The sequence below is a fragment of the Aquila chrysaetos genome, chromosome 6, assembly GCF_900496995.4.
Source record: "Aquila chrysaetos chrysaetos chromosome 6, bAquChr1.4, whole genome shotgun sequence".
Taxonomy (NCBI): domain Eukaryota; kingdom Metazoa; phylum Chordata; class Aves; order Accipitriformes; family Accipitridae; genus Aquila; species Aquila chrysaetos.
In genome coordinates this window covers 47159708-47187531 of record NC_044009.1, presented here as the reverse complement: position 1 = coordinate 47187531, position 27824 = coordinate 47159708, and the positions used below count along the sequence as shown (strand labels likewise).

At 47.3% G+C, this 27824-nt stretch overlaps 1 protein-coding gene across 2 annotated transcripts; it reads right to left on the bottom strand.

Annotated features, from left to right (window-relative positions):
• Positions 1-5002: 5002 nt before the first annotated feature.
• On the bottom strand, positions 5003-20158 carry LOC115343270 (carnosine N-methyltransferase 2). Of its 2 annotated transcripts, XM_041124589.1 has the most exons (10): positions 20069-20158; positions 18457-18637; positions 18311-18424; positions 15997-16058; positions 14427-14565; positions 12696-12748; positions 9482-9589; positions 9243-9373; positions 7214-7307; positions 5003-6135 (listed from the first exon to the last, which is right to left on the bottom strand). In XM_041124589.1, the coding sequence occupies exons 3-10, from the start codon at positions 18334-18336 to the stop codon at positions 5780-5782; spliced, it is 969 nt and encodes a 322-aa protein (XP_040980523.1). In that variant the 5' UTR covers positions 18337-18424; positions 18457-18637; positions 20069-20158; the 3' UTR covers positions 5003-5779. The 2 variants fall into 2 exon arrangements, with proteins under 2 accessions (XP_040980523.1, XP_040980524.1); XM_041124590.1 differs by lacking the exon at positions 15997-16058 and having other exon boundaries at positions 18311-18637; positions 20069-20157.
• Positions 20159-27824: the final 7666 nt, after the last annotated feature.

Genomic DNA, 27824 nt, shown 5'->3' with positions numbered 1-27824 from the left:
TAATCCACAATATCAGCTGTTGACAGATACATACCGAGTGATTAACAGGATGCTAAAAAATGTTAACAAAGCAATAGGGACTTAGGAACTCCTCTGAAAATTTCTTTATCGCGTTTCTAAATTCAGCAGAGGTACCATCATTACAATGTATGACAAAACATATGTTTTCTCTACAAACTTACTGGCAGGTCTAACCGAAAATGTCATTAGACTATCAGGAAGCGACTAGTGGAAATGAAACTCCTGTTCTGCTCTTCCCTGCTCCTTCTCAGAGATGAGAAGAAAAGCCCCGCTGGGATCCGGCCATCTCATATGTTCTATGAACTCTCTTCAGACCCAAGATCTTTCCAGCTGTAGGGTTTTTTTTTTTTAAACAAGAAATTAAAGAAGAATGGGGGATGAACAACACATTTCCTGCCTTTTGCAACATCTGCTGCTTTAGCTAAAACCAGTGGCCTTAAATAACACGGTGCAGGAGGGCTGGCCCACAACCTCCTCTGGGTGTCCAGGCTGCAGCCCCAGCTCCTGCGCCAGGCTGATCACTTGAACATATTTGTATTAGAGGGATAAGCTGTCAGTTTATTTCTTTTCCTGTTTTAGGACTGATTGCAAGGGACATTTGCATTGATAAGGCTGCTCTTAGAGACAGGAAGGGACTTTATACCGGTGGCAGAAGGAGATCTTTGTTTGCTTTGTGATTTCTGAAGGGGCGTGCATCTGAATTTCAGCATTTCCCAGCAGAATTGGGCTGGCTGACAAATGCAGCAGAAGCGGGGGGGGGGGGGGGAACCAGTGTTATTAGGGGTGTCTGTCCAGACCCCGAGGTGCTCGCCCCCCAGCCAGGAGTTTGGGTGACTGCCCTTGGGTGAGAAGGAGCCAGAGAGAACCTCCTCGAGGCGGCTGTCTCTCCCCAGCCAGCCTGGAGCTACTCTGCTGGGACAGGACAAGGGCTCTCATGGCACTGTCAGCGTGTTTACTAGGACCACGCCACTGTGTCCATGCCAAAACGAGGAGATTTCCAGGCTTTTGCCGTCTGGTGTCCCAGCAGCTTGGCACGTAGCAGAGTGACCAAGCACTGGTCCATAGATGTCTTTGGAGGCCTAACCAGGACTCTCACCATCTCGCAAGATTTAAGTTTCTGTTGATACTTAAGTACTGGAGTTGAGTGACTCCAAGGAGCGATGGTTAATAACAAAGGTATTTTAGACTTGGTTTAGATATTTGTTCTCAGTCTGGAGGATATGACCTTCAAAAAACACTGTACTTTAAACAGTAGGGTGACAAATGCCTTCTCAGAATTATGACCTGAGGCAGAAGGTTATTATTCCTACGAAGGCCTTTGTAAGCTCCAGGAAGGTTGGTACGATCCTACCACCAGTACGTGGAGCTACAACCGGCAGCTTCAGGGAGATTTACCTGGCCTTTGCTCCCTTCTCTGCTGCATACTAAGCATGTGGAGATGGTTCATGTTTGCGGTCATCAGGACTAATTCCATCAAAAGATAAAAGACACTGCAAGTTGAGCTCGCAGTTACTCCTGTCCTTCCCATCATAAAGGTCTTTGAGAAAGGTCAGTCCCTCAGGAAACCCGAATCCTGTGCCTAGCAAGGACTATCCGACAATACATCTGATGAAGCAGTTCTGAACCACACATGGTTTCAGGGCAGCTGGAAGACTATTTTCTGGGCATAAGCATGCCCTGAATTTTCCTGGGATTTCCTAAGTACAACCTTGTGGCAATTTCTCTGCCACATCTAGATCCTGCCTCAGGTTTCTTCACCCTAGGGACCTCCAGAACTAGCATCCCAAGTCTGAAGACTGCAGGGCAAACCCTGGTGTCTCAATGAAAATTATTAACGCAGATACTGTACAGCTCATGACTATTAGAGATCTCGCTTACGGCCATGCATTTATTTGATGTATTTATTTATGACGAATGCACGGGGTACCCAAAGATTTTCTACATTCTTGATATAAGCCTCAACAGATTTCTGTGGGCAAATATTGAAAAGGTGAAAAAAAAAAGTTCAGCACCTGTATTTTTATTTTTTGCTCCCTGACTGAGGTTCTTTTTAATCTTTTAAATATATGCTCCAGCATTTTACTGACCTTGCCTTTTAATGGGATTATTCAGAAATAAGCTATTAGATTTTCTGGTTCCTATGATACCTTCATTCCCCTGGTAATGTTCATGGGTAAAGAAGCCTTAACAATCATTACAAAGGGAAACCATTCAGCCCCCAAGACTGAATACAAGCCCAGTAAAAAACAAATTATCCTTCCTTGATATTATAAAGAGCTGTTTCTGTAACTCCTTTTTAGGAGGCTGTAACACACAATCAATGCAATGCCATGCCATTGAAATGGGCATATTACTAACTTGAAATAAGGATAAAATCTGCAACTGCTCCATTTAAAAATAATGCATTTGGGGTTTGTAGGCATTACTTCTACTCCAGAGTACACGCGGCAGCTTACTACGTGGTTATCCGCAAAAGCCTTCGCTTTGGGCCGGAGCAAGCTGTCGTGCTGACGGAGCGGCACGGCTCCCTCGGGAAGCCGCGGACCTGCTCCTCACTAACTGCGGCGCTGGCATCTGCCATGAAACTCATTGCGGAGTCGGGCTTATCCTGGACTGAGGTCAGCAAGGTTAATTTGGCTCAAAGCTAAAGCAGAAGCAACCTCTTACTCCTGACATCCCCTTCTTTGTGTTTTCCTCCCCCCGGCCAGCCACGGCACCTGGTTAGCTCTCTGCAGGCTTGTGCTTGAGAGGCAGCCAAGCTGCAGCGCTTCAGCCATCGAGTGGGGGAAAAAACCCAACCCAACAGCAAATTTTGTGCAGCCCTTGTTGGCCCCGTGCTGTGCAATCGTGACTTTTTTACAAGTCGGAGCCCGGCATCAAGAACGTGACTCCGCGGTAGAAAAAACGGTGGTCCCCAACAGCTGGAATCAGGATGCGATGACCTAGCAAAGAAAGCAGAGTTGAGGTAGTGCTCCATTCACCTGCCAGGCTACTTGACTCTGCTTCTTCAGCTCAGTTTCTCAAGCATTCTGGGAGGCAGATTTAATCCGCTGGCTGCTGCAGCCCTCTCGTGGCCACACAGACCCAACCGCGGTCCTGCATGCCGGCTGCTGGGAAAGCACAGACCGAAACCCTGCGTGGGAGGAAAGCATATTTTAAAGAGCACAACAAATAGTTATTAAATAGCATATTCTTCCAAGAATAAATATATAAATAAGTGGAACAGACACTTAGGATTGTATTTGTGCCAGGTGTACAAGCAGAGTCGTTGTTAAATGACTTGCTTTTCAAGAACCGAAAGAGAAATTACAGATAAAGCATTAAGCAATCGTGTTTTTAATGGAGTGCCCTGTTTCATCTCCCTAGGCTGTCTGCTTTGAAGTCGTTCTTTTCTTTTGAGCATTTGCACATTGATTTACAATGGTGTGGGTAAATTTTGTGCTCATGGGTTTTGCTGAGTGTCTGCTTACTGGAAACGTGTCTATCTGCTCAGGAAACTCTGGAGGGGTGAAAACCTCTTGGGCGGGGGAAGATCTGGGGGAACCTGGACTGTTCCAAATTTCTGCAAAGACTAACAGGTAGATGGCTCTTTGGAGCTTGAAAAGCAAGCCTGGTTTTTGGTATATTTGGTTTTTTCCTTTTAATCTACCAGGTAGAGACAGAGACATCACTAATACTTGGAAATAAACCATGGGAATTAATAGTGGAAGGAGAAGATTGATGGGAGGAGTGCTGAAAGCCTGTCCAACAGCCCAGCTATACACTCCCTGACCAGTGCTGTGGGCGAGCACAAGCAAAAGAGATACCTATAGAATAAAAAATAAAATGGATCAAAACAGAAAGATTGTGCATAGGTATGGGGTACTCTGGAGGAGGGTGTCCAGTTTTGACTGATGTTTCTTAGACTGACAGCAATAGTACTTACAGACCTGGGTGCCACAGTCCTGCCAGAGAGATGATGTTATGCTATCATTTTCCCATCGCTTTTCTCTTTTTTCCTTTACAGTAGTTTCAGAGGAAACTTTTGCAGGAGAAATGGCTGCATTTCAGAAAGATATGAAAAAAACCAAACCAAAACCAAAACTAAAAAAAAACCAAAAACAACAAAAAAACCAAAAACCTCAAAGCACAAAGTGGAGCTGCAATGACCCTATGAGCTGACATTACCTTTTCAGACGGGAGCGCTGCTACCTCTGGCAATAACTGCATCCAGGCAGATAGATGGGGTGTGGGCTGGGGTAGGTTTGGCAGGATCAGCAGGACTCTGGGTGACAATGACATCTAATATTTTGCAAGCTAATGTGCCAATCCACGTGTTCGTGATGCTGGAACAAGCCTTTTCATCAATACCAGGCATCAGTAAGGCAGTGATATCTGCAGCCCCTTCAGGTGGACATGGGCATGTGCTTTCCAGCTTAAGCATAGAAAAATCAGTGTATAGAGGTGGGCTCTGTGCGTGCAGGTATTTTCCAGCTGAGCTGGTGCTTCCTGCCCTGAGACCTATTTGCAATGAGGCTGGTGGGACTTCAGGCCCTTTCCCCCCATGTGCCCAGCCCAAGGTCTGCACAGCACCGTGGCCCTAAATGCAGCACCAAACCCCACTGGTCTCCTGTGCAGGGTCTCCCTTTCCCGCTGGCTGCCCTGGAAGCACCTTCTTTAGCCCTCTGAAGAGCTCAGAATCCCGTGGAAATAGTCTTAAATTACCTATATTAACACCTTAACCACATACATTATATTTAAGTGATGTAGGTGCTATGTTGCTGTGCTGCAGCGACACTGCTTTGAGCAAGCCAAGCTGCCTCCCGTGGCTGCAGCAGTGTAGGTCGCACCCAGCTCTTCCATGGCCTTAGTCTCGTCTTTCTCACTTACAAGAAACCCTTAATGCTTCCATTAAACAGTATTTTGTGGTTGTTTTTTTTTAACTAAATAACCTCTTCACTCTTCATTTTCCGTAAGCCCACACATACAGAACAAGTGTTACTTTTGGTTTAAAATTGCTTTTATTTTATATGGAGAAAAACAGTAGTAAGAAAGTAACAAAATTAATATCTGCCTGAAAGAGCACAGGGCAAGTATCATCCTGGGATCCAAAAAATTCTCCAAACAAAAAGGCTGAAAAATTTTTAAAACATGTCTATATTGCGAGATGCTTGGGGCAGTAATACCTACGCTGATAAAACCATGTGAAATAGCCTAGTGCAGAGCAACTTACAGCTCGGGTCTGGGTGCAGGGAGGCACATTACTTGGGTGCAAAGCAGTGGGGACACCTTGCTGGTTTTGTCCTGGTGCAGCTGGAAGCAGTGGGTCTGTACACAGCCAGCATGGGGGCTGCAGCCTCCTCCTGGCTGCAGAGCAATGCCTGGTCATATAGATATATCTTTAGGTATGTAAACATGCTGGCTATATCGAAAAGTGGAGATCCCAGTGTCAAAAGCACAGACAGGATGCATACTGTTAAAAAACAAGTCCACGTAGGCTTTTAGCGAGATGGAGCTCTTTACTTTCTGGAAAACGTTCTCCTAGGGCTGGACTAAATAGCCGGGGTGAAATCTTGGCCCCGTTGACCTCAGCAGGACAAAGACTCATCCCTGGTTCTGCAGGCGGCTCCGCCGACCCTGGCTGGGAACGGGGGGCTGCAGCTGAGCCCCACTTTCTTGCCTTCTTGCCTGCAAGTTGCCTTCTTTCTACGCTATGCCCTTCTGCGACCACATCGCCCCTGTACCCATCCTGACTTTTCTTCTGCAGGTGGTCTGGACTCTAGGATTCAACCACAATCATACTCAAGTTGTTGCTGAAGATGATCCTCCCGTCCTTTTTGCTGCTGCACTCGGGCTGGCAGAGAGCCTCCTGCAGCTGCCGCCGCAGCCCCGGGGGGGCCGTGCCCAGAAAGTTTTTCGTCCCCGTCAGGAAATCCATCATGTGGCCTCCAACCGGGTCCCCCTCGATAAAGCACTCGGTGATATCCCAGCCCGATGGGAACTCATAAACGTGGTATTCAACACCCAGTCTCTTCAAAACATCCGTGATGCCGTTGGAGGTGATGTAGTGGCCGCTGTCGGTGGAAGGCAAACAGTGTCTGTACTTCTTCCATAAGCTGGCCCATCCGCTACTGTCTGGAGAGCAAGAGGGAAGGTTACTTTTGCAAAGCCAAGGCAGTCAAACACCTAAACTACTAAATGAGTTTGAAATGCTCCCTTCGCTGCTGGCCCAGATCCTGCCAGGAGCATCAGAAGAGCTTTCTTCTTATTTGAGTCCACTTACAAATGTCCGTGCCTGGAGAGGGGTAAAACTGTGATCTCTCTCTGCCCTCCTTCCAAAACTCTCCTGTTTAAAGGAAACTCCTAGGAGACGGTCTCCAGCACCGGGTTTGCCCAGAGGGAGGAGTACACACAGAGGTAACGACACATTGAGCCTGCACATGCATGCTACCTGTTAAGTGTAGCTAGAATTTGCAGATGTGCAAATTCTTTGCTAGAATAGTGCAGATGTTTTTACATATTGAACGTCAATTTTAAGTCCACATCGAAGAATACATACCTGAAAAAGCTAGTCCCAGCTAGCAAGGGAAACAGCCTACCAGCAATGTGAGAGGGAGTTTTAATGGCAAACATGGGGAAGTGTGCTTTATCCACCGCACCATGAGGCGGGGATTCATGAATGGCACACTGGAAAAAACACTATTATTAATAAGTGCCATGATGTTGAGTGCCTTTTTTTCCTACCCTGCCATAAAGCCCGCAGATCTTGGCAGCACCCGTTGTCCTGCTGGGGTCTTGGCCATTGCTGTGCAGAGGGGAGAGCCCCAAAGATGGGTCCTCCCAGAGCTCAGGTTGCATTTTTACAGTGCTGATTTCACCATGAAGAAGGATTGACCCTCATTCATGAATAGCCATACTTCTCTCTAGCCAGTAATTTCACGGCAGGAGGTCTCTTTGAGGTACACACCAGTTCATCTACTTCATAAGCAGGGAAGCAAGAGCACGAAGGCTATGTCTAAGTGGTCCCATCAAACACTGGGGTCCAAGAGGCTAAGCCCAAGATTGCATGCTCCCTATGAAATACAGTATTTGTTTTATTTAATTACTATAGCATAAGTGCTACTGAAATCCCGAGACAAATATCTGTGGCTCTCAAACTTCGAAGCTCTTCGAAACACCAGCAATGAAGCAAAAAATAAGAGGTCCCTCTTACCTGATAAAATTATGATCAGGAGTTTACCGTGGTGGTCGAGGCAGCTGTGGAAAAACTTGATAGCATTGGGAATATCCTCCACACGGTACAGCATCTAGAAGTGATAGTTACACACAGCCATTACTCCTCCTCCACAGTGCAATGGCCCTTCAAAGGCTTGAACCCTTTCTCTAATAGAGTTGTTTTAAATCACTTCCCAGTTGCTTCCCAGCCCGTCCTGACCCAGCACGCACATTTAGGGATGCCCCACAGGACTGAGCATCACCAGCTCTCCACTAGCACCAACAGCCTGAGGTCAGACCCAGGGACCCTCTGCTCTGCCTCGGCCACCAGCCAGATGCTGACCTGCCCGTCAAGCCCAGTGCAGTTTTGTGGTTGGAAAATACGTGCAGAGGGGAGTCCCCTGGTTTCTGTGGCTGGTCCTTGTGTGGATTGTCCCGGCTCATAGTTCACAAAGGAGTTTCACCATGTCTAGTGCACACAGGCGGCTCATGGGGGGTTACAAAAGCGGCCCAGCCTTGGGTTGCCTTGAGGCCCTGTCTCTCTGCAGAGACGGCTCACGGGGAGCTGTGTAGACAGCTTAACCCTGGCTTGTCTGATAAACCCTAAACTAAACAGGGCGGTGGCTGGGCCATTCAAAGAACCAAAACCTGAACTGAGCCTTGAAATCCCTTAACAAATAGTATGCCGAGTCTCAATCCAACCACTATTCAGTTGCCTGAGGAAGCAAGGTAAAATAAAAGAACTGGAGGGTTTCAGCTTCAGTTTCAAATGGCAACCTTGTGTATTCAAACAATAACAGACCAGCAAAGGAAAGATAAGGGGAAACTCCACTCAGATATACATAATCCATTTAGGCATACATCATAATCCGCTCAGACATAGTCATACACACCATTCCACAAGTCAGGGGATAAAAACTCTAAGATTCAGGCTGGAAATGGGGGAGTCACTTCTCCAACCATACAGTTGGCTTGTGAAGGAAACCCTTCCCCCGCTTGATCGGGACGCCGGTCGAGGTAGCTTCCCTGGGATTGAGAGCCCTTACCTGGAGGGGTAAGTGAATATTGTTTATGCTTTAAGTTTGTAAACACGTGTGTGCTTGTGGTTGTCTGTGAATCGCTTGTGGTTGTAATAGTGTACTACCCTCACCTTAAAAATTGCAGTAGTGCATTCCTCCATTGTATCTGTAAAACCTGCAATAGTGGCGTGTTACGTCTGTAAGTGAAGTTCAAATAAATCATTTGCTCGAACCTTGCAGTTAAGGCTGTGAGTGAAGTTCAAGTCATTTGCTTGAACATTGCAGTTAAGTCTTTTTCCACCACAGTCCTTATCACCAGGGGCATTTCTCGGCTGTGTCTGGGCCGTGGGCATGCTGGATCTTTTCCAGACACTGAGGAATTTGCACTAGGACAAGGCAGAGCTCATCTCAAAGGCTGCCCTGGGGACTTGTAACTTAGTCCTTGACCCAGCCATCAAACCCCTGAAACACTTTCTGGTTGTGATATCAGCTCTTATGAAATGAAAGCAAAATAAAATAAAGGAAAAATTAAATAAAAGCCACTAAAGTGGGGGAATATCAGATTTTTACAAAATATAATTGGCACATACAACATCAGAGTCATCAGTATCAGAGACAGAGCAGCATAATTTCTGACGAAAACCTGACACAGGTGTTCGTTCACCAACCTTTCCCTTCAGTGCCATCCAAACTACTCTGATAAGGCAAAAAATTCAAGGTTTTTTTTTTTTTGAGGCAGCAAAGCATAATTGTTGGTCTCCGTGTGACGTGCGATGGCCTGAGACTCATCCTGTTTTATTACCCACCACACGCAGTTAAACTAGTACAAACCAGAGACCAAGACCAGGGTGGATAGGGAATGAGGTTAGGTGTTTGTAGGGCTGCTGCAGAAGTTATTGCTCATGGGAGAAATGTGCTCAGCTCTGGTCCCCCTAACTTCATGCATGCAGCAGAAATGAAGGGAGTAGTTAAAGCTAATACTCCTATATTAAAGCAATACTCCATTACCTGAATCATATGGATGAAGTCAAATTTCTTATGTGCGCCTTTCTCTTTCACTTGCTGTTCGTACTCCAGGGAAGTGAGCTGGTGCCAAAGAAAAGAGACGTTCTGCAGATCTGGAGCTTGATTCACCAACTCTGTTTTAAAAAGTAGAGGAAAAACATGAATTTCACAAAACAGCAGAAGAACTCATCGTTCAGACTGACGGTCCTCACTATACCCCGGGCAGGCAGGTATAGCCTTACCTTTGTAAGCTGCCACGTGCTGTGGGTTGGGCTCTATGATTTCGTTGTCAATAAGGACCCCTGGGTGTGCAGCCTGCATTATCCTGATCATTTTCAAGTCCTGCTCACCTATTCAATAAACACAAATGCATTATTTTAAGAAGTACATCAATGTGGTGAAAGGATGCCGGTGCACCTGCCGCCTCTGCCGCTGGGAAATCCCCCAAGTAGAGGTGAGGCACTCTCTACCTTGCGGTTTGCATGGTGGCATCTAACCCAGTCTTACCACAATATCTTACTGCTCGAGGTAACATACGCTTGCAGATAAGACTAAGAACAAGGAAGAGATAAGCAACAGTGCAGAAACCTGCTAATGGCAATACTCTGGGTCATGGGCCAGACGGGTCCAACTAATCAACGATCAATGTTTAAAAAAAACCACCATGAAGCATTAATTTCCAACAAAAGCACAGAGTTTGAATGGGCGTGAGGAGGCAGGCAGCACAGCTGTGCAACTTCAGCGTGGCACAGGATGGTCCGTGCCTTTGGCACTGCCCCAGGGAGGTGATGGCTGCTCTGCTGCTGGTGTGTCACGGCTTGGAGACCTGGGGACCTGCATGGCAAGAGGGAAGACCCATTGACATGCAGTGCCCTGGGTCTTCCCTCTTTGGGGACCAGCCACACGGTCTCAGCTCCGGGCATCTACTAACTAGTTGTTATCTTGGAGTTGCAAATAGAGACTCATATATTTGTGTGTAGGTACCCTGCAAATTTAGCTATTGGTGCTCCTCTGTTGTTGTCTAAGTTCTGGAGGAGCCAGTGGCAGTCTATCCTTCTGTCCTAGGAAGTTCCCAGCCTCTTTCGAGGTGATGCGGGTCACCCTTGTTTCTTTCAGAAAGGCCACAATACACCAAGTGTACAAAGTCCATCTGGGACTATGGAAATAAACAGCAGAGGTGACCACCTTGAGTGGACCTTTGCAAGAATCCTGTCTGTAGCTGATGGCGGGGCCTAAAAATAGTCCTGCCCTTGCAAATGTCACAAACAGAGGGCTTGATATGAGATACTGCATCTTCCCTAGCCTTTCAGCTGATGTACCAGCTATGAGAAAAGTCGTCATCTTTGGCAGGTGTCGCAGTAAATAGAATTCAAGGAGGGAAATATCAGCCATGCCAGCACTACAGGGACATCCAAGGAAGGACAAGTCTTTTGAAATCGGAGGAAAAAAAAACAAGACCCCTGAGGAATGCAGTAACAGTGGTGCAGGGCTGGCCAAAGGCACAAGGAAAGAGGCTGCGGCTGCATCCGCTGAAGGTGGACCAATATTGCTGACAGAAGGAAGATCCCTATAGCAAGCAGCTGAATCATTTTAGACAGTGCTAAATGCCAGTTACTATGTGCCTGGGGTAGGGAGCACCAGCAATTAGAGGTGCTGATGTGGGCTCCCTGCAGGCTCAGGGCAGGTGGGAGACAGAGCATCGCTGCCCCATGCCCTGGAGCCACTGATGGTGACAAATGGGTATCTTAAAAGCCGTATGGTTTTTTTGTTTTTCACTCCGTCTCTGTAAAATGCCCTAATCCAGTCTTTGCAAGAGCAGGTAATAACGTCCTCAACTGGGGTGTCTGCAAAAACAAGCGGTAAAATACAGTGCTTCAGAGCAGGAATTTCTCTGCTCCAGCTTGCCGTGCCAGCAGCAACCCGTCAGCACTAACCACGGGGAGGCTGAAACGGGAGTGAAACCCCTCTGCAAGCACCAGCCCATGCTGGCACTAACTGGGAGGTTACAGCCAAGATAGTTAAACCAGCCACGGGAAAACACGGGGTGAATGAGAAAATGTGATCTGGGTTGGCCAGCAGTCTGTTAGGATGTGGAGTTGGTCACTAATCCCCGTTAATATTTTTGTCAACTAAACTAATTCTGGGGGCTCTGTGAAATCAGAGTCCAAGCCTGGAAAGGTCAGGGATCAGATATAACCTTTTGCTCAATGCCATCCTAGCTCACTTCCCTGCCCGGCTGCAGAAGTTCAGCTCTTGCAGCCGTGGGCAAGCTGGGAGGGGAGAGAATCTGTACCCCTGTCCCGTCATCTGTGAGGGGCAGTTACCCAGGAAATTTTAGAGTTTTTACTTTTCCACTAAAACATCTTCTGAAGAGGAAATAAGGAAAAATGTGGAAGGTGCAAAAAGTTCATTTTTCCCTTGCGTTTTCTTGGAGTCAGTGTTTCGGTTTTATATTACTTAATGAAAATAGAGTGTAATTAAGAACGGAATGATTTCTTCCTGCTTGCTTTCTCAAATGCTCCAATCCATTCCCAACTGGGGAAAACAATTCAACGCTATTTTTCTCTTACTCAGGAAAACAAGAAAAAAAAAAAAGTGAGAAGAGAAAAATACTTTCATTTGAAAGTATTAACACTTAAAATTCAGCTGAAAATACTTTTTAAAGCAAAAGCAAACTCTGACAAATCAAACTGCCACTTCTTTTCTCTACTTTTTATTTTCTCCCGGTTTCCCTAGGAGCAAAGTTGGATGTTTCACCACTGTATTTTTTTTTTTTAACCACAAATACATTTAAAACAGCTTTAAAGCTGTATTTCCAAAAGATGGGTTTCTCTCTGGGGGGAAATATCATTTTCAGTTAAACCCCACTTATCACTGGGTAAAAACACAGCAGTAACAAAGAAACACGTCTTGAAAAAGCTGATGCAGCCCCATGCTAATGCTTGTAGCCAGCTGGTTTTGCACCACCTGGAGCAGAGCATCGCCCAGCTTTGGCCTCTGGGATCCCTAAAAGCAAAGCAGAAAGAGAGATCCCTTCAGGTGGGATAGTCTAAGGTGAGACTTCAGGTGGAATGAACCTCTCAGATGTCTCTCTCTCTCTCTGACAAGGTTTGAAGATGCTCTCGTACCTAACCCGGAGCAGAACTCCTTGCTTTAAGACACATAAAGTCAGCTGAGAGTCATCAAGAGGCAGAGACTAAGCTAAAATCATCACGCTCGTCTCACTTCTCAGCAAGATTTGAGCAGCAGCGTTTCAGAACAGAGCCGGGGAAGGAAGGGAGGGAGCATCGCTCTGGTCCCGGCTCCACACCTTGCTTTGCCATTCTCTGCTTCAATGAGAAACACTGTCATTAACGTCTGAGTGGTTATCCCCATTGCTCAAAATTTCAGTATCACTTTCTGCTACCCATAGGGACCCCCGTCCCCCAGCATCAACGGTGCTGCTAAGCTCCTTACCTGTGCCGCTTCCAACTCCCAGAACATTTATAGTCGATTTTCCATTGCCGAGACTGAAATTATAAGTGCACATTACTTAACCACAGTATGTCACATGACTTCATGTTTTAATTCTAATACCTTGGATACCCCATTGGCCCAGAAATTTTCGTGTTTTGTCACATGAATTGGGATAGAAATTCAAGCATCCCTTTGGAGCCCAACTATAACCAGCTGCATGGTGGGAGCCAGCCCCGTATTAGCAAGCTCAGATTTCAAAGTACAGTAGGCATCAGGATATAGAGTTTCTCATCCTTTGCCAGAGAGTTTTCTTCAAGCTCTGGCTGGCACCATGCGAAAAGGCTTCAGGGAACCCCAGGGCAAAGGGTTCCCTTTAGGGGTAACAGGGCTGGGATGGGCACCGCTGGGGATGCAGGGACAAGGTGAGCTGTGGCGAAACCTCTGTACCCTCAGGAGACAAGTTTGGTTTTCCAATATTGGATATAAATACCCAGAAAAAGTAAAAAATCAGGCTATCTAGGTGACTGGAAATCCTCTCTTTGCAACTTTAATCTTAGTTTGAAATTGGGAGGGAAGGTCAGAATCTTCAATAATTTTTATCTTAGCAAAATTACTTTTGAAAAGACCAGAAAAACCCCAGTCACGTGGTTCCTAGCAGAATATTTAATAACAGCCTGGCTCGAGGATGAGGAGCCCGTGCTTGAGGTGCCTTGCTGCTCTGACGTGCTTTATAGCCTTAATCTGCTCTCGGGCATGGACTGTGCAGGGGGATTGAGTTTCCCATACACAGTCTCAGAAGACACCACAGCAATGATTCAACGAGAGGGGAACGAGTAGTAAATCCTGGAGGGTGTGAGCTAGTCAAGCAGCCTTAGCCCTAATGAGGGTCAAGACCCTTTGACAGAACCACAATTAGCATCATAGGAAGCCGTAATGTTTTGCATCATTTAAAATTCACAGAAGTAAATTTTTCAATTAAAATTTCCCCCCCAAAATTTTTTTTTCATTATTATTTTATTGCTTATTTTTAAATATATATATATATCTCTCTCTCTGATCTAGAGAATAAAAATTTGCCTGCCTAAATTTTTTTCTCAATGGAGAATACAGTTTCTCTAACATCCGAAATTATGCAAACTTGAAAGGGCTTTCTTGTGGTTTGGATCTAGGCTGTTCTAAAACTATCTGCAGTCATCCAGGCTTAATATATTACATCAATACTTCACAAAACTGATTATCATTTGGTACTTAAGGAATGCAAATCGACTTAGGATAGAAATAAGAAGGTCTTAGGGGATTGAGAAAACCAAGAATTAGTCACTAGAAGAGCATTAGAGATGTGTTTCTGTTTGGACTGATGTGTGATGAAGTCCCAAAAGCAGGGAGAGAGTGAGCACAAGAGAGCTTTCTTTTGAAAAAAACAAACAACAAACCAAAAATTTTAATCCTTGGAAAATCAGCTAATGAAAAGAGATGGACATGAAAATGAGGTCTTGATTCTTTCCTTAACATAAGCTGAGAGGCAGCACAGTGTATTAATTGAAATAGCACGTATTCTGGAGTCATTAAACAGAATATCCTAAAGACCACTATTAAGGGACTTAAAACTGAAAAGCATTAAAAGTTCATTCCTGCCCCAGAAAATCCTTAAGCATGTTTGCTGACCCTTGTATGCAGGTTGCTCTCCCAGGATAACGACGGCTTTCCCACCTTGGTGGCAGCACTCCTTACCCAGCCACGATGTTGGGCATCTCTTCCTTGTTGAACTCGTCCATGCACTGATGCTCCGTTGAATGATCCAAAAATGACTTAAAGGCCTCTGCATACTCCTCAGCCGTGAGACTTCTCATGGAAGGGATCACATATAGCTCTTGAGAAACAAGTACGAATTGTGCGTTAGTGGTTTCAAGGCAAGTGAAGGATCAAGGCACTTACCTCACGGAAGAAACCCAACCCAACAGAAGCCAGAGATTTGGGAAGACGGTATGGAGGACACATGGCCCAGAAGCCATCCAGGCAGGTGGACTCATGCAAACACTTTCCAACCTGTTCACACTCAGGGTTTGAAAATTATTCTTAGATGCCCTTTGACACCAGCGTTTTTGTTAAGTGCTCATTACTACAGGTCAGCCTGAGGAAAATGTCTCCAAAAGGCTTAGCCAGATGCGGGGCACTCGGTTTACAGAAAGGGACGTAGCTGGAGTGTTTTTCTGGAAGACTCAAGGCAAGGAGGTGAAGGGAATCGTACAGCAGGTCCAAACCTGGAGGGGCCATCACTCGCGCACATGCTGGGTGGCGTAATTGAAATAGCCAGTTGTTGGCATACTTGCTATTAGGGGTGATGCAACACAAAAACTACCTCCTGCAGCTGAAGCAAAAATAGTCAACCCAGTGCACCTCAATTCCAACTCTTGCCGGTATGGGACCTCAATGCGTTGCCAGAGAGGTGAATTCCCTGCTAGGAACTGCAGCTCGTGGCCAGGAGGGCAACTGATAGCAAAAGCATTTCATCTGAACAAATGTGGGGGGCTGAGACCAAGATTTCTAGCTCTGAACCAACACCCAGGGCTACCCAAGGGGTTGCAAGTAATTATTGCAAAAAAATCACTTTCCTTCTGTCTCATCCTAACGACAGCGCTGGCGCCAGGGCACAAGCTCTGGCCAACTGCTTGGGTCTGAGGAGCAATGGTAAGACTGAGACTTGAGGCTCATGAGAAGTTGCCATGCAGCTGAGTACTGGCTCTGGGGTCTATCTCGGAAGGCAGTCGTAGTGCCAGCCTCAGCGTGTGAGACCAGCACTGGAAAGGTAGCATTCAACAGGAAAAAAATCACCTCTTCCTCCTAAACGAAATGAGGATGAAGGACAAGACTCAGCAGAATATCTTCATCCTCATTTTTGCCTTTTGAGGAGCTGCTTATTTATCATCTGCTTTTAGTTGCCATTAGTAAGAAAACTATAGTTGTCTTGTACAGGACTGTGCAATCTTAAATTGAACGGCTGTGCTGCTTTCAAAATCACATGTCATTGGCAGTTGTGTTTCTGGTAGGTATGTATGGAGACCCTATGTCCAGCCCTATTGGAGGTAAAGATATCAACATCTGTCCTCAACGCTTTGAACTATACCCTAACATAAACCTGAAATCACCTGAATTGCAGTCAGTTTAGCATCATGTTTCTTTTTTTTTTTTTTTTTTTTTAACCAATCTCTAACTCGAAAAGAATTAAAACATGTTTGTCATGATAGCAAGCTGAGTGGGCATTTTACTTTAATCTCCTTTTTTTTTTTTTTCTCCCAAATACCTGAATTATCGTGTGGAGCTGTCAGAATCTCTGCTTCAAAGTTCATGCTGGGGAACCTATTCCTGTAAGGAAAGTATAGCACTTCAGTTATTTGAAGAATCTGTATGCTTTTTTGAAGCTGCATTGAAAATGCAGAACAAAAGGAAGATGCTCCAGGACAAATTTTCCTCACCTGATAATCAATGCTATTCGTTCTCTTTTACTAGACTAAAGAAGGTCAAAACTTCTTGGTTAGCTGATCACCCGTAAGTATCAGCAACAGACTGGCCACCTGCACCAGTGCTTGTCTGATATGTGTTGTGGAAGCTTTTCCTACCCCTGAAGAATTGTTAACCAGTCGATACAGTGGAAGGTATTAGACTAACTGATATTAACACACTCTGTGAAACCTTTAATCATGAATGGAGTAGAAGAAATAGCAGTGAAATTAGGAAAAGGCTACAGCGAGCTTCAGTATCTGAAGTGCTAAAAGATCCGCTTGGCCCAATGTTTCAGGGACCTTTTTCTTTGCTTTTTTTTTTTAACTTCAGATTTTCCTGGCTGCAAATACTACATTGGGTAGCTTGTAGAAGGTACAGTACTCAAAGGGCAAAAGTCTAAGAGGTCATTTGACTATAAATGTTTTCATTCAGTCACATGTTTTAATGCTTAGTTTACTTTTTTTTGGGAAGACTTCCAGCAATGAAGTCACATCTTCATTTTCTTTTGACAATGTGCCTCATCTATAAAATGGGGAAGAGTTGCCACCAGCAAAAGGAAGGGGTGAAATTAAACTGGAGCAAGGACCTCACTTCTGCAGAGAAAGTGTTGGGGTGAGGCTATCTATGCAAGGGGAACAGTCATCTTCTGGGTAACCACATTTCAATATTGAGATGCACAGAAAGACTTAGGGGTGATATTCCTGCATAACCTGGGTTTAGACACGTTGCTGCTCCCAAAGCTTTGCTGTTAGAAAATGCTTCATGACAAGCAGTCTGCAATAGCATTAAGCAGCTCCCGAGTCCTCTGAGCCAGGGAAAAAACTCCTACGTGAATAAGAAACAAGCCAGGAGGTGGAAAAGAAAGAAGGGAGTCTTGTAGTGGGGCTTTGAGATACAAATATGGAATGACTGTGCTAGCAGGTAGCAAGGAAGTGGCCACGTGCAAATAACGCACTACTTTGGCTGATGAAGGCAAGAAATGACTAGGGTGTCCCAGAAGTCTCGGAGACGCTGGGGTGCTGCCAGAGTCCTGCAAGACCAGTTGATTTCATCTGAGTTCACTGCCAAAGTCACACACCTGGCTGCCACGAGGTGCATCAAAGGTCTCGGTTCCACCTTGACCTCACCTCTCCCCAGAAAAGACCTTCCAGAAGTTCAGCTGTAACTCAGACCACCTCCATAAGCTCCAGCTTGGCTGCAGCCCCATCCCTCCAATTTCCACTCAACCCTCTGACTTCTTCCTTCTCTGCCTGTCAAAACAGAGGACTATTTTGTCCTCTCAGCTGGCTGAACTGAGCAAGATGGTATTCAGAACAAATCTCCCACTAAAATGCCGAGGCGTGGCATGGCTTCCCCTGTGCAGAGAGGAACAACTCTCGGGGTCCCAGGACATGAACTCCATTTCTGACCGGTCAAATGTTTCCAGCCATCCCAGGAGACCTGCCAGGTGACCTGGACAGACTGCAGCACAAGCATTCACCAGGATGGATGATGCCAAGATGATAACTCTTCCACTGAGACTCTTGCCATTTCTCCCCAGGCAGGGTTTCTAAGACTGACACTTGCTGCTGGGAAGGTGAAACAGGCTTAATTATTGCTAGGAACAAACGGACCTCCTCTAAAATCTGGCTTAAAATCTAGCCCAGGTCTGAAAATTGAGTGCAATGCTTTGGGCCGGTACTGCCCATCCCAGGACGCTGATACCCAACAGCAGGACCGAAGCAGGGACTGCCAGGAAGAGGGATGCTCCTGGGCAGCTGGTCCTGCCGCCGCTCCTGGCTAAGTCGGAGCTCGCCGTTAGCGAGGTTAAACCTCTTTCCCTCCGTGACCCGAGCAGGTTGCATTACAGACCGCAGGTGCAGGGCACAGAGGGAATTCACAGTGTCACTTCAAGTGATGCAGCACCTCCAAGTTGAACAAGTCATTAAAATCAAGACGTTTCTAGCAACGCAAACTGCAAGAACACCTTCCTAACTCATAATTTCGTTACACCTAAACTTAGGCTGCTAAGGGGCTAAAGGTGTCCTCACAAAGGCTAGCTCAGCCCCTATCCCTGCTGCCCCGCCAGCCAGCGGGGAAACGCGCACCCTCGCTCCCTTCCAAAATCCACCTACCTCTTCACCTCCGGGGCCGGGTCCATGGTTGGGACGGGGTGCCGTGCCGGGACACGGCAACCGGTGGCGGGGCTGGGGGTTAGCCAGGCGCCTGGCCACTAGGTTAGCATGGCCGCTTGCCGCCCCCGCTCCGCACCGGCCGCTCAACCCGCCGCGACGCTGGCGGCCACCCCGGCGTGCGGCCGCGGCTCTGCCGGCACGTCTCAGGACGGGCAGCGTCACCGGAGCAAGAAGGGGAAACCCGAGCTCCGTGGGGAAGGAGCGAAGGGCCGGGGTTGGCGATGCGCAAGGCTTGACGTCTGCGGGGCTGTCCTCATGGCACGGGAGCTGCGCCGTTTTCGGGGGGAGGGAAAAAAAAAAAACAAACAACAAAAAACAAAGACAAAAACAAAGGGACAAATTGAGACTTCCAGATCTTTAAAACCGGAGTGGAAGTGGCGGAGGGGTGTCAGCTGGCGCCAGGCAGACCCGGGGGCCATTTCCATCTGATTTTTAATCTGCTTTGAACCCTGCCTCTCCTTCGTGCTCGCGGGAGCCACTTTCCCGCAGCCTTGCCGTGCTGCTGCCCGATGGACAGACTGGGGGATTTGCTGGGAGATCCCCACTTTCTCCAGAAAGAAGAGGGGCTTGCTGGCTGCCCAGAGACCTGAGCAAATGATTTTAACTTCGCTGATTCAGGGGGAAAGGGGACATAACAGCAGTACCTGCCAGCGGACACTGCAGCCCCGCGGGCAGCCTGGCACCCCCGTGTCTCTGCCCTGGGAGGGGGACGGGCAGCCGGGGTGGGGGGCAGCAAGCCCAGCCTGCTCCCGCTCTGCTTGCTAAACCGCAGGGATTAGAAAGGGAGGAAATATTTTGGGGGGAGAGCTGGCCAAGGCGGAGGTGGTTGGAGGATACCCAGGATGGGCTGGCACCACAGGAGGTGCAGTGGTCGCGGTTGTAAATACAGAAAATCCTGGGTGCTCCTTGCGCCTGGATTCAGCCTTTTCTCTACAGCATCCACGGGACTGATGCTCCTTTTGACTAAAATCTAGTAACACAGAGGTGAAAAAGAAAGGATGTAGGGACTTTCTATGGCCACATGAGGTCCGGTGGTGGGAAGCGCAGCATTAGGATTCTCTCCACTCCCTTTCCCCGAAGGCAACGGGCAGAACAGATTTAGCAGATGACAAATAAAACCTCCTCCCTTACTGCGATCCCCCCCCCAAAAACACTGCCTGCCCCACCAAGACCAGGGATCGTGCTTTCAGGTGAGGATGCTTCACTATCAAGTGACCTGTCTGGGTTTGTACTAGATTTGGCTTCCAAATGGATTTAAGTTATCTATCTCCACCCCGAGGCAGGTTCGCAGCAGCACGTTAAGCTAGAAATGGCCACATCGCTGCTCTTAACTAAAATATTCAAATCAAAGGTGAGGGAAGCCCAGAACCTCTTCACCAGCTCTAAAAATGCAGATTTGAGTCCTGATGCTGTTTGACCACCCAGGCAGTGATTTTACATCAGCCATTTCCATCCCTAAATATTTCCAGCAGAGACGCCGGCCCCCAGACACCAACCGTGCACCGGTGGATGGCACCTGGCGTTTCTCAGCCGAGCCCCGCACGCTGCAGCTGCAGCTCCCTCCTGTCCCCCAGCCACCTCTGCCTCCTCCCAGTTAAGCCACAACATCACCCGCTCCGGCCCAGGCACCCCTGACCCCCCCCCCCCCATGCCACCACCAAGGATGGACACCCCACAGGTCCCAGCAGAAAGACGTACCTCCCCGGAGCAACAGGAGCTGTAGAGAACCCTCCGGCATCCAGGAGCCGCACAGCCCTCGGAAACCTCCTTGTACATCCACTGGGGGCTGATACCCCTCCCCGGTTCCCCCCCCCCGTGTCCCCTTCCAGCTCCAACAACCCACGTAGGCTCATGCCACAACTGAGCTGGCATTAGCCTACAACAACAGCCTTTGTTCCCCCGGCGCTGGAAACAAGAGCACATTGTGGGCAGCTGCCTGCGCCGGCAGGAATTGGCGGCAGGGTGGTGGTTTTGGAGGACGTACCCCCCGCACGCCGTTCGCTTTCGGTTGTTCTGGTCGAGCTCGTGACTAAATCCGCTCTGAACCGTGTTTTTCGTGCAAAGTGAAAAAGCTGGGGTTTTGGATCAGTGAGGTGATGGCTAAAGCCGGAGCGGGGCTGCAGTGCGAGAAGAACAAAGCAACAGTGTTTTTCCCCACACGCTGCAGCTGCGGAGGTCAGGTTTGGGCTGATCCTGCAGAAATAGGTCGTTCGCTTCTTTTCGCAGGAGCGAGCCTGCCCGAGGCTGGTATCGCCCTCGGTGCCGAGCCCCCTCGACGCTCCATCTCCATCAGCCCGCCACGACACGCCTCGGACCTGCGCCTCCAGGCAGGAAAGTCCAGGGGTTTGGAAATCAACTTTCAAGGAATTTATCTTCTAAATAGTGATCAGCGTTTAGGCCGATGAATGTCAGGAAGGTCCTTGGCATTTTTACAGAGTTCCTCATAGCATTACTAGTTTATTTTTTGAGATCCTCCCAGCGGCACATAGAACAACTAATTAAGGCCCATGTAATGTAACTTTGATTTTCTTGTGAGCGGAGCTCTTTTCTTCTGCAGCGGTGTTTCCTTTTTTAATGAAAGCGGTTTCATCAGTTAGATATTTTCAGTTTCCCAGACAAATGTTCTAAGGTATAGCCAGCAATTTCTGTACTCTCCTGAGTGAAGTATTTGGTGCAAACCCATTATTCTGCACTAGGCAAGTTCTGGTAGAGAGGAAGATAACCAGCATTTTTGTAGCACCCGTTTTCCTGATAGTTAAAGACAAGATTTCTCATTAAAGGAAGAAATTTTGTTTTGCATTAATCCTATTAAATATTTAACACCTCCTGGGCAGCAGTAGATCTTGGAGTTCGAGCAGCAGTATTTGTTTTTATAAGTGTATACAGTTTTTTTCCTATAGGAAAAAGAATATGGCTTTTGATAAATACTGAAAAAGATGACACTGGAGAAGCAGAACCCATCCCTCCCCAGGGGAAACAGCTCTCACTGCTGCTGGGCCTGGCTGTTCCAGCTGCGTTTCAATTCACCCTCCCCCAAAAAACCGAAGCACCTAGATCTGGAGATCAATTATTCTTTTTAACGCAGCCCTTCGTGCCTTTTTATTAAAGCCTGGCTGCTGGTGCAGTTCTTCCAGACCTTTTAAAATCACCTTTTTCAAACTATTTGACTAGAGGTCATATCTCATGTAGTTGTAATTACAGAGCTAAGGTAAGGGCAGAGGGAGAGTCCAACGTGACCACCTTCAGAAAAGGCTCTTTGATTCAAGGTGAAGACCAGCTTTTGCTCTACACACCAAAAAGCGTTCAAAAGAAAATCTCTCTGAGAGCAAAGACAGGTACGGTAAAGTGTGCCTTTTACCCCTAAAGAGCTCACAGGTCTTCAGCTGGGAAAATACGCTCAGAATTAAACTTTCCCCGGCTGTACCCGTGCTGCTGGGAGTACAGCATCAGCAGGATTAAACACATCTGACAGGTACAGTGCTCCAAAACCAGGGCATTTGCAAACCCCGCTGTACGGAAACGTGGAGAATTGCCAGCGAAAGAGGTTTTGTCCCTGGCTCAAAGTCAGCAGTGCAAATAGTAAGGCCATGGAGACCGGTCCCTGAGAATTTTTCTTGGTCAAGAGGACGGACTAACGGGGACAGGAGTTTTTGGCAAGAAACCAAGGGACCCTCCCAGGGCTGGGGCAGCTGAGGAAGGGGTACAGCCAAGGGAGCTCGGCACCGTGGGAGCTTTGCTTTTTCCTAAGGTTTCTCGGTGGTGCCGGTGTGCTAAATCAATGCTCCTGTGCTTCAGCGGGGCTCACCAACCAGCCTGTAACTGGGAGCAAGTAAGTCTGCAGGTGCAGGAGGTACAGCTGGGCGGTTTGGATTAATCACGGCACATTGCAAGGTGATGCGAACCGCTGGCAGACCCAGGGACCCACCGGTGCTGAGCTCCCATAAGGGCCATAAAGAGCTCAGAGAGCAGGTAACACAAAAGTAGCATTGAATTCTTAATGTCACTGATTATTACGTTTCAATTGCACCTGAAATGGAGGATCAGAACTGAAGTCCTGTTTACCTACCTCCTCTTAAAGCAAGTCCGAGCCCAGCCATCACGGCATGCATGACACTGCGCTACCTCCGAAGGGAAGAGGCCTGAACGCTCCGAGCAGCCAAAGTACCCCAGGAGAAGCCACTCTGCCGAGGAAAAATCTGTTACAAAACCAGAATATTTCTTTTTATGCCATCAATGGAACTAAGACGAGGAGTAGCCCTTTTCTGGGTAAACAGAGAGCAAACGGTGGGAAAGCGGGCACGAGTCCAACGCGGGATGCACACCTTTCACAGAAGCTTTGGCTGATCTTCTGTGAATCTTTCTGGTTTGTCCTGCTCTTAAAATAATATCCTTAGCTAAATTAACATTTCTTTGAAAGTTGGGTTAATGTTTCCTTTCCATTCGCAGTATGTTCTGTCATCTCTGAAACCCTGGTATTTATACCAGGCAGCAAACATGCCCGTTGGTCCCCTGGAGCGTGGCAGCTGGTCCCTTTGGCTCTGCCCACAAAGTGAGCAGAGATGGAGAAAACCACTTTGAAAGCCTGAACACTTACTGAAAAGTATTTATGAAAAATTAAATCCGAAGAAATGCATCAAATCAAGCAGCATTGAGTCAGCTCAGCACTTCTGATGCAAGTTTAGCAACGTGCTCGTCTATCATTTGGCAGATCGCATTAACAGGTAGAGGAGAAAATGTCCAAACGAAAGCGACTACAGATTTATTTCATCAAAAGCCACTAGATGGGGATGCAAGGACACTTTTCTGCTCTTTCACTTACACTTGGACCCCCGTTTAGTCGTGCCTGAGCTGGCCTTTCCAGTTAACACCGGCTGTTGTTGTCTTTGCTTTTTTATTTTTCGGAGCTGACAGAGGTCATTTGGAAACTTATCACTCGCTCACTTTTCATCCTGTACAAACCAGGCCTTAGGCAACTGTTACGATGCGATTACTGCTTGCTGAATATTATTCTCAAGGCTCGGCAGAAGCAAGAGTGAAGGACTTGGCTTTCAGTTTGCGGATTAGTCGTCTTTTATAGGCTGTGGAAAGGAAAAGTACTTTATATTGAACACAGTGGGGGAAAAAAAGGTATTCAGCAAATTGGTAATCTCTGAAAATGGCTATACTTTGGAACAGTTACTGTGGAAAAAAGCCAGGAGATTTTTCCTCAGGCTTAATAGTCAAATCTCCAGGCAATTTTTTTCTCTGCCTTTGAAATCCGTATTTCTCCTATGAATGAGAGATAAAATCAGAAAGATTGGTTTGGCAGAGGTGTAGGCAGGATTAGCCCTGCTGTCTAGGACAGAAGGTCTCCATAGATGTATACCACGAGCGCATACAGCCTGCGGGAATCCATGCAATGTGTAAGTAATTCTACAGGGCGTAAGGAATGAGGAGGGCTCCTACTCTACATTAATTTTCAGCTCTGACCGCCATTTACCTTGGGCTTCTGCAGTGAACACCCACTCTTACTATTTTTATCTTAAGTGTTAGGATATTTGGTGCTTTTATTAATTCTCAGCTCCTGGAGTCAAGTGAATGTGAAAAAAACTCTCCCAGCTCTTTCAACAGTAAAATTCCAGCTTCTGTAGTACAGTGGGGTACCCAAAATGCACTCCAGGGTTCAAAACACAGAAGATGCTTTGAAAGAAGTAAAAAAATGGGTTCATTTAAAAGCAATTTCATAAAAGCTTTCAGTAGCTGGCAGGGAGGAGGGAAGGAGGAGTCAGCGTGTCTCAGGCAGAATAACCAGCTCAGACAGAAAGTCTGAGAAAAATGCTTTGGTAAATACCCTGAAAGTAAAATAATCTTACATTATAATGATAAATTCAGAAAACTGGGAGAACCATTCAAGTACTTAAGTGATGACATGTCTTTCTTACCCGATATGCTTAAAGCCTAGAGCTAATGCCACCAGTTCATAGCAATCCATGTTTTAAGGACTGGGGGGGCAGAGGCGACAGGGACTGTTTTGTGTTTTAAATTGCATCTCCAAGAACTGCTAAAAATTGATTGCTAGATTTCATTAAAAATAAACAGAAATGCACTTGCTTTTCCTGGGCGAGAGGGTGGAAGGGCTGCAGGGCCGAGGGCTGAAGGGGCCCTGGGGCGGCAGCGGCGGCCGTTCCCCTTCGCCCTCCGGCTGTCGGACGCTGCAGGCAGCTGCCCTGAGCCCATCCTTGGCGGTGTTCCCAGCAGCTCGAGCAGGTACTGCAGCCTCCCTGTATTTTTCTTCTATTTCCCCCCGCCCCCCGCTGCTTAGTAGTCTCCTCATGGTGACAACAAAATGTCTGTTTTCCAGGAAACCATTTGAGCTTTATGGATTAGCCATGGTAGGCACTTGCAGACCTCCATAAAGCACGTTGACACGCTCTCTGGTGTATTACTAACTCGACTGAAAAATTGATCAAAACTGATAGAGTTACAGGGCCCTGAGTCCCTTTACAATCTGTCGTTGCGCTGCTCAGCTCTTACAGAGGCAGCAGAGCCAAACACGGCGAAAACTCTTGCCTGGAAAATAGACCTTCATCCTGCCCTTGGCTTTGCCCTGGGGCAAAAGCCGCGCACCCGAAGCAGACGATGTGCTGGATGCGCCTCCCCGATTGCTGCTGCTCCTCCTGGGGCCGAGCTCCCCCCGGCACCTGCAGGTATCCCCGAAATGTAGCGGGGAGCACTTGCATCGCACCGGCTGCGATGTCCTCAGGGCTGGCATGTCCTCATCCCGACGCGGGGACGGCCTCGGGTGCCTCCTGCACCCTTGCTGCAGCTGCGCATCCCCCATCCCATCTGCTCCAGCAGCAGCTCTTAGGAGACGCTGCTGCTTAAATTATTTAACAGGATTATTTAACAAACTCATTAAATGGGGGCATACGTTTGCCACACAGTAGCGGAGCTACTGGTCTACTGCAAGACCTCAGCAAAGTCTTTTTTCTTTTCCTCCCTGCCTCCCAACACCTCACCAAGCTTATCAGTCCCTCGGAGCAGAGACCATGCTTTGCAAGGTATTTGTGCTTTATTTCATCCCAACATCTCCTAGTCTTTGGGAAGGCAGCCGGGTCTCAGGTGTGTAGTCTCTCCCCAAGCATCCTCTAGTGTCCCAGTCCTACAGAAACGCCTCCTGCTTCTGTTTATTATTTACAGTTTGATTTTTGCTGGAATCCCAAATGAAGACTGAATAGCAAAGCCAATACCCGATCCAAAGTGTTTCCAAATGAGTGGTCAGGTGGGATACAAAGGATATTAAGATAATCCACAAGGGATCAGAAGGGATGAGATAACGGAGGAGATAAGGCACTCGCTTCCAGTCCTAAACGTGCAATCAGAGCCAAAATGCTCTTCGCCACGCGTTAAGCTATGCCCGCTCTCGTATGAGACACTGTGCTCGCTGTCAAATTCAGCTCAATAAAGCTGATCGATAAACACACAGAGATGAATGCAATGACATGATACGCACGCAGGGGAGGAAGCGCTGCCAGGGAAAGGCGCTGCTCGCACAAGTCCCTTTGTGCTGCCTTCGAATCACGCACCGCCAGCGGGAAAAGGACAGCGAGGGAGGTGCCCGGCTGTTCGGCTCTTTGGAGTCTTGATACAGCTTACAGCCTCCGACAACGTTACTCAAACATGTCTTTGAAATTACGTCAAAATATTATTATCACATGGTTTTATTAGACAAAAAATGTACGGTAATGACTAGTTTCAGCATGGGGAGCAGAGTTAATTTTAAAATTTTATATGTGCACGTGGATAGATATACAGGATATTCAAGAAGAAAATGGGAATATTTTACTGCAAACTTCAAGCACAGACAACCTTCTATCGCCTTCCAAAATGCCGGCAGTTTTCCAGTTTGTAGGCTGTGTGCCACGGTAACACCTCAACGGTTTATTTATTTTTACCTGAATGTACACAAAAATAAAAGGGTCTTCCAGGAGCTATTTGCACCCCTGCCATTCCCTCCACCTATGAACAATTTCTGCCGGGTTCCTCGCCGAGTCCCGCACCCCGGCCAGACCCAGCTGGGGTCGACAGCCCGTAATGCAGCACGGAGCAGAGCCGTCCCTGCAACCCCCGTGCCACCCCCGTGGGGTGACCCTGGCCAAGATTGGGGTGCAGGAGGAGCCCCAGCAACCCTTGGAGGCAGCCCCAGCTACCTGCACGGGTAAAAACGTGCAGCACGAACTCTGGGTAACGTTAAGGTACTCGATATCTTTTCAGACAACGATGCTAAGTCATCATTACAGCAACTGTAATTCTTACTGTACGTAAGTCTTTCGTGGCCACCGAGGTGATGACAGGCCCTGAGGGCCCCAGCTCCCTCCTTTTGTCCTCGCTTTCCCGTATGGCCACAAAAATCTCGTTTCCTTTCCCCCCAACCAGATTGGAACTACTTACCCCAGAAAGGGTCCGACGGCTGAGCCGGGAGGTGACCCACAGCTCCGGGCAGGTGTGAGGAGTCACAAAAGGACCAGCACCAAATATCTCAGTAAACTCAATGCGTCAAGACCGTAACTGCTTCAAAAATCCCAGGAAAGAAAAGCGAATGAAGCAGCTCCAGTGTCACCCGGCCACCTCTTCTCTCTGAACTTATCCGCGCTCCGTGGCTTGTGCCATCGGGCTCATCTTCGTACAGCCCACGTCCATGCTGCAGATCTCGTGTTTGCCCCCGTGCAGCGGCCGTCTGCTTTGCAGCGAATGCCCCCGATCACTTCCACTCACGTGTTGCCTAAGGAGTGTATCCTAAATATAAATAACATCGCAGGGGCTGCTGAAGGTACCTCCTGCAGCTTAATGCTCTTCAAAGAGCGCCGGAGGGAAGCGGCTCCGTTGGCTCTGGCACATTCCCGTCTGCAGGATTTAACGTGATTCCTGAGCTGTTAGCAGACCTAACCCAGAGCTATGGTTTTCATCTTTTTTCCTTCCCCCCCCTTAAATAATAGATACGTGAGTGAGCTTTCCTAAAGCAGTGAAGGTGTTTTTGATCTTGATTACTAGTATCAGCTATAGCGAGAAAATTAAAATTCAGTATTTGTTACCAACACCTTAATTATGCAGTGTTATCAAGTTGTCACCAGGCCTTTAATTATTTTTCAGTTTATATCTAATTTCCCACACTATGATTGCTTTAGTAATGTTAAGGTAGAGCTGCAACTGTAATAGAAAACGTCCAAGTCCTTTATGATGCTGGGGATTGGAAATGACAATGTTAATAAAATTCACACATCTCCCGTGCCACAAGCCATCATCAATATAGTGTTCATCTGCAGTTGGCATACTATTTAATTATGCTTTTTTGGTACCAATAGACACTTAATAATATATTCAAAATGAGTAAACAGGATATAACACTGACTGTGATTCTGCATCTATTTAAAGATTGGGCACATGACCATAAAATCTCACTGCCATCGCCTCTCAG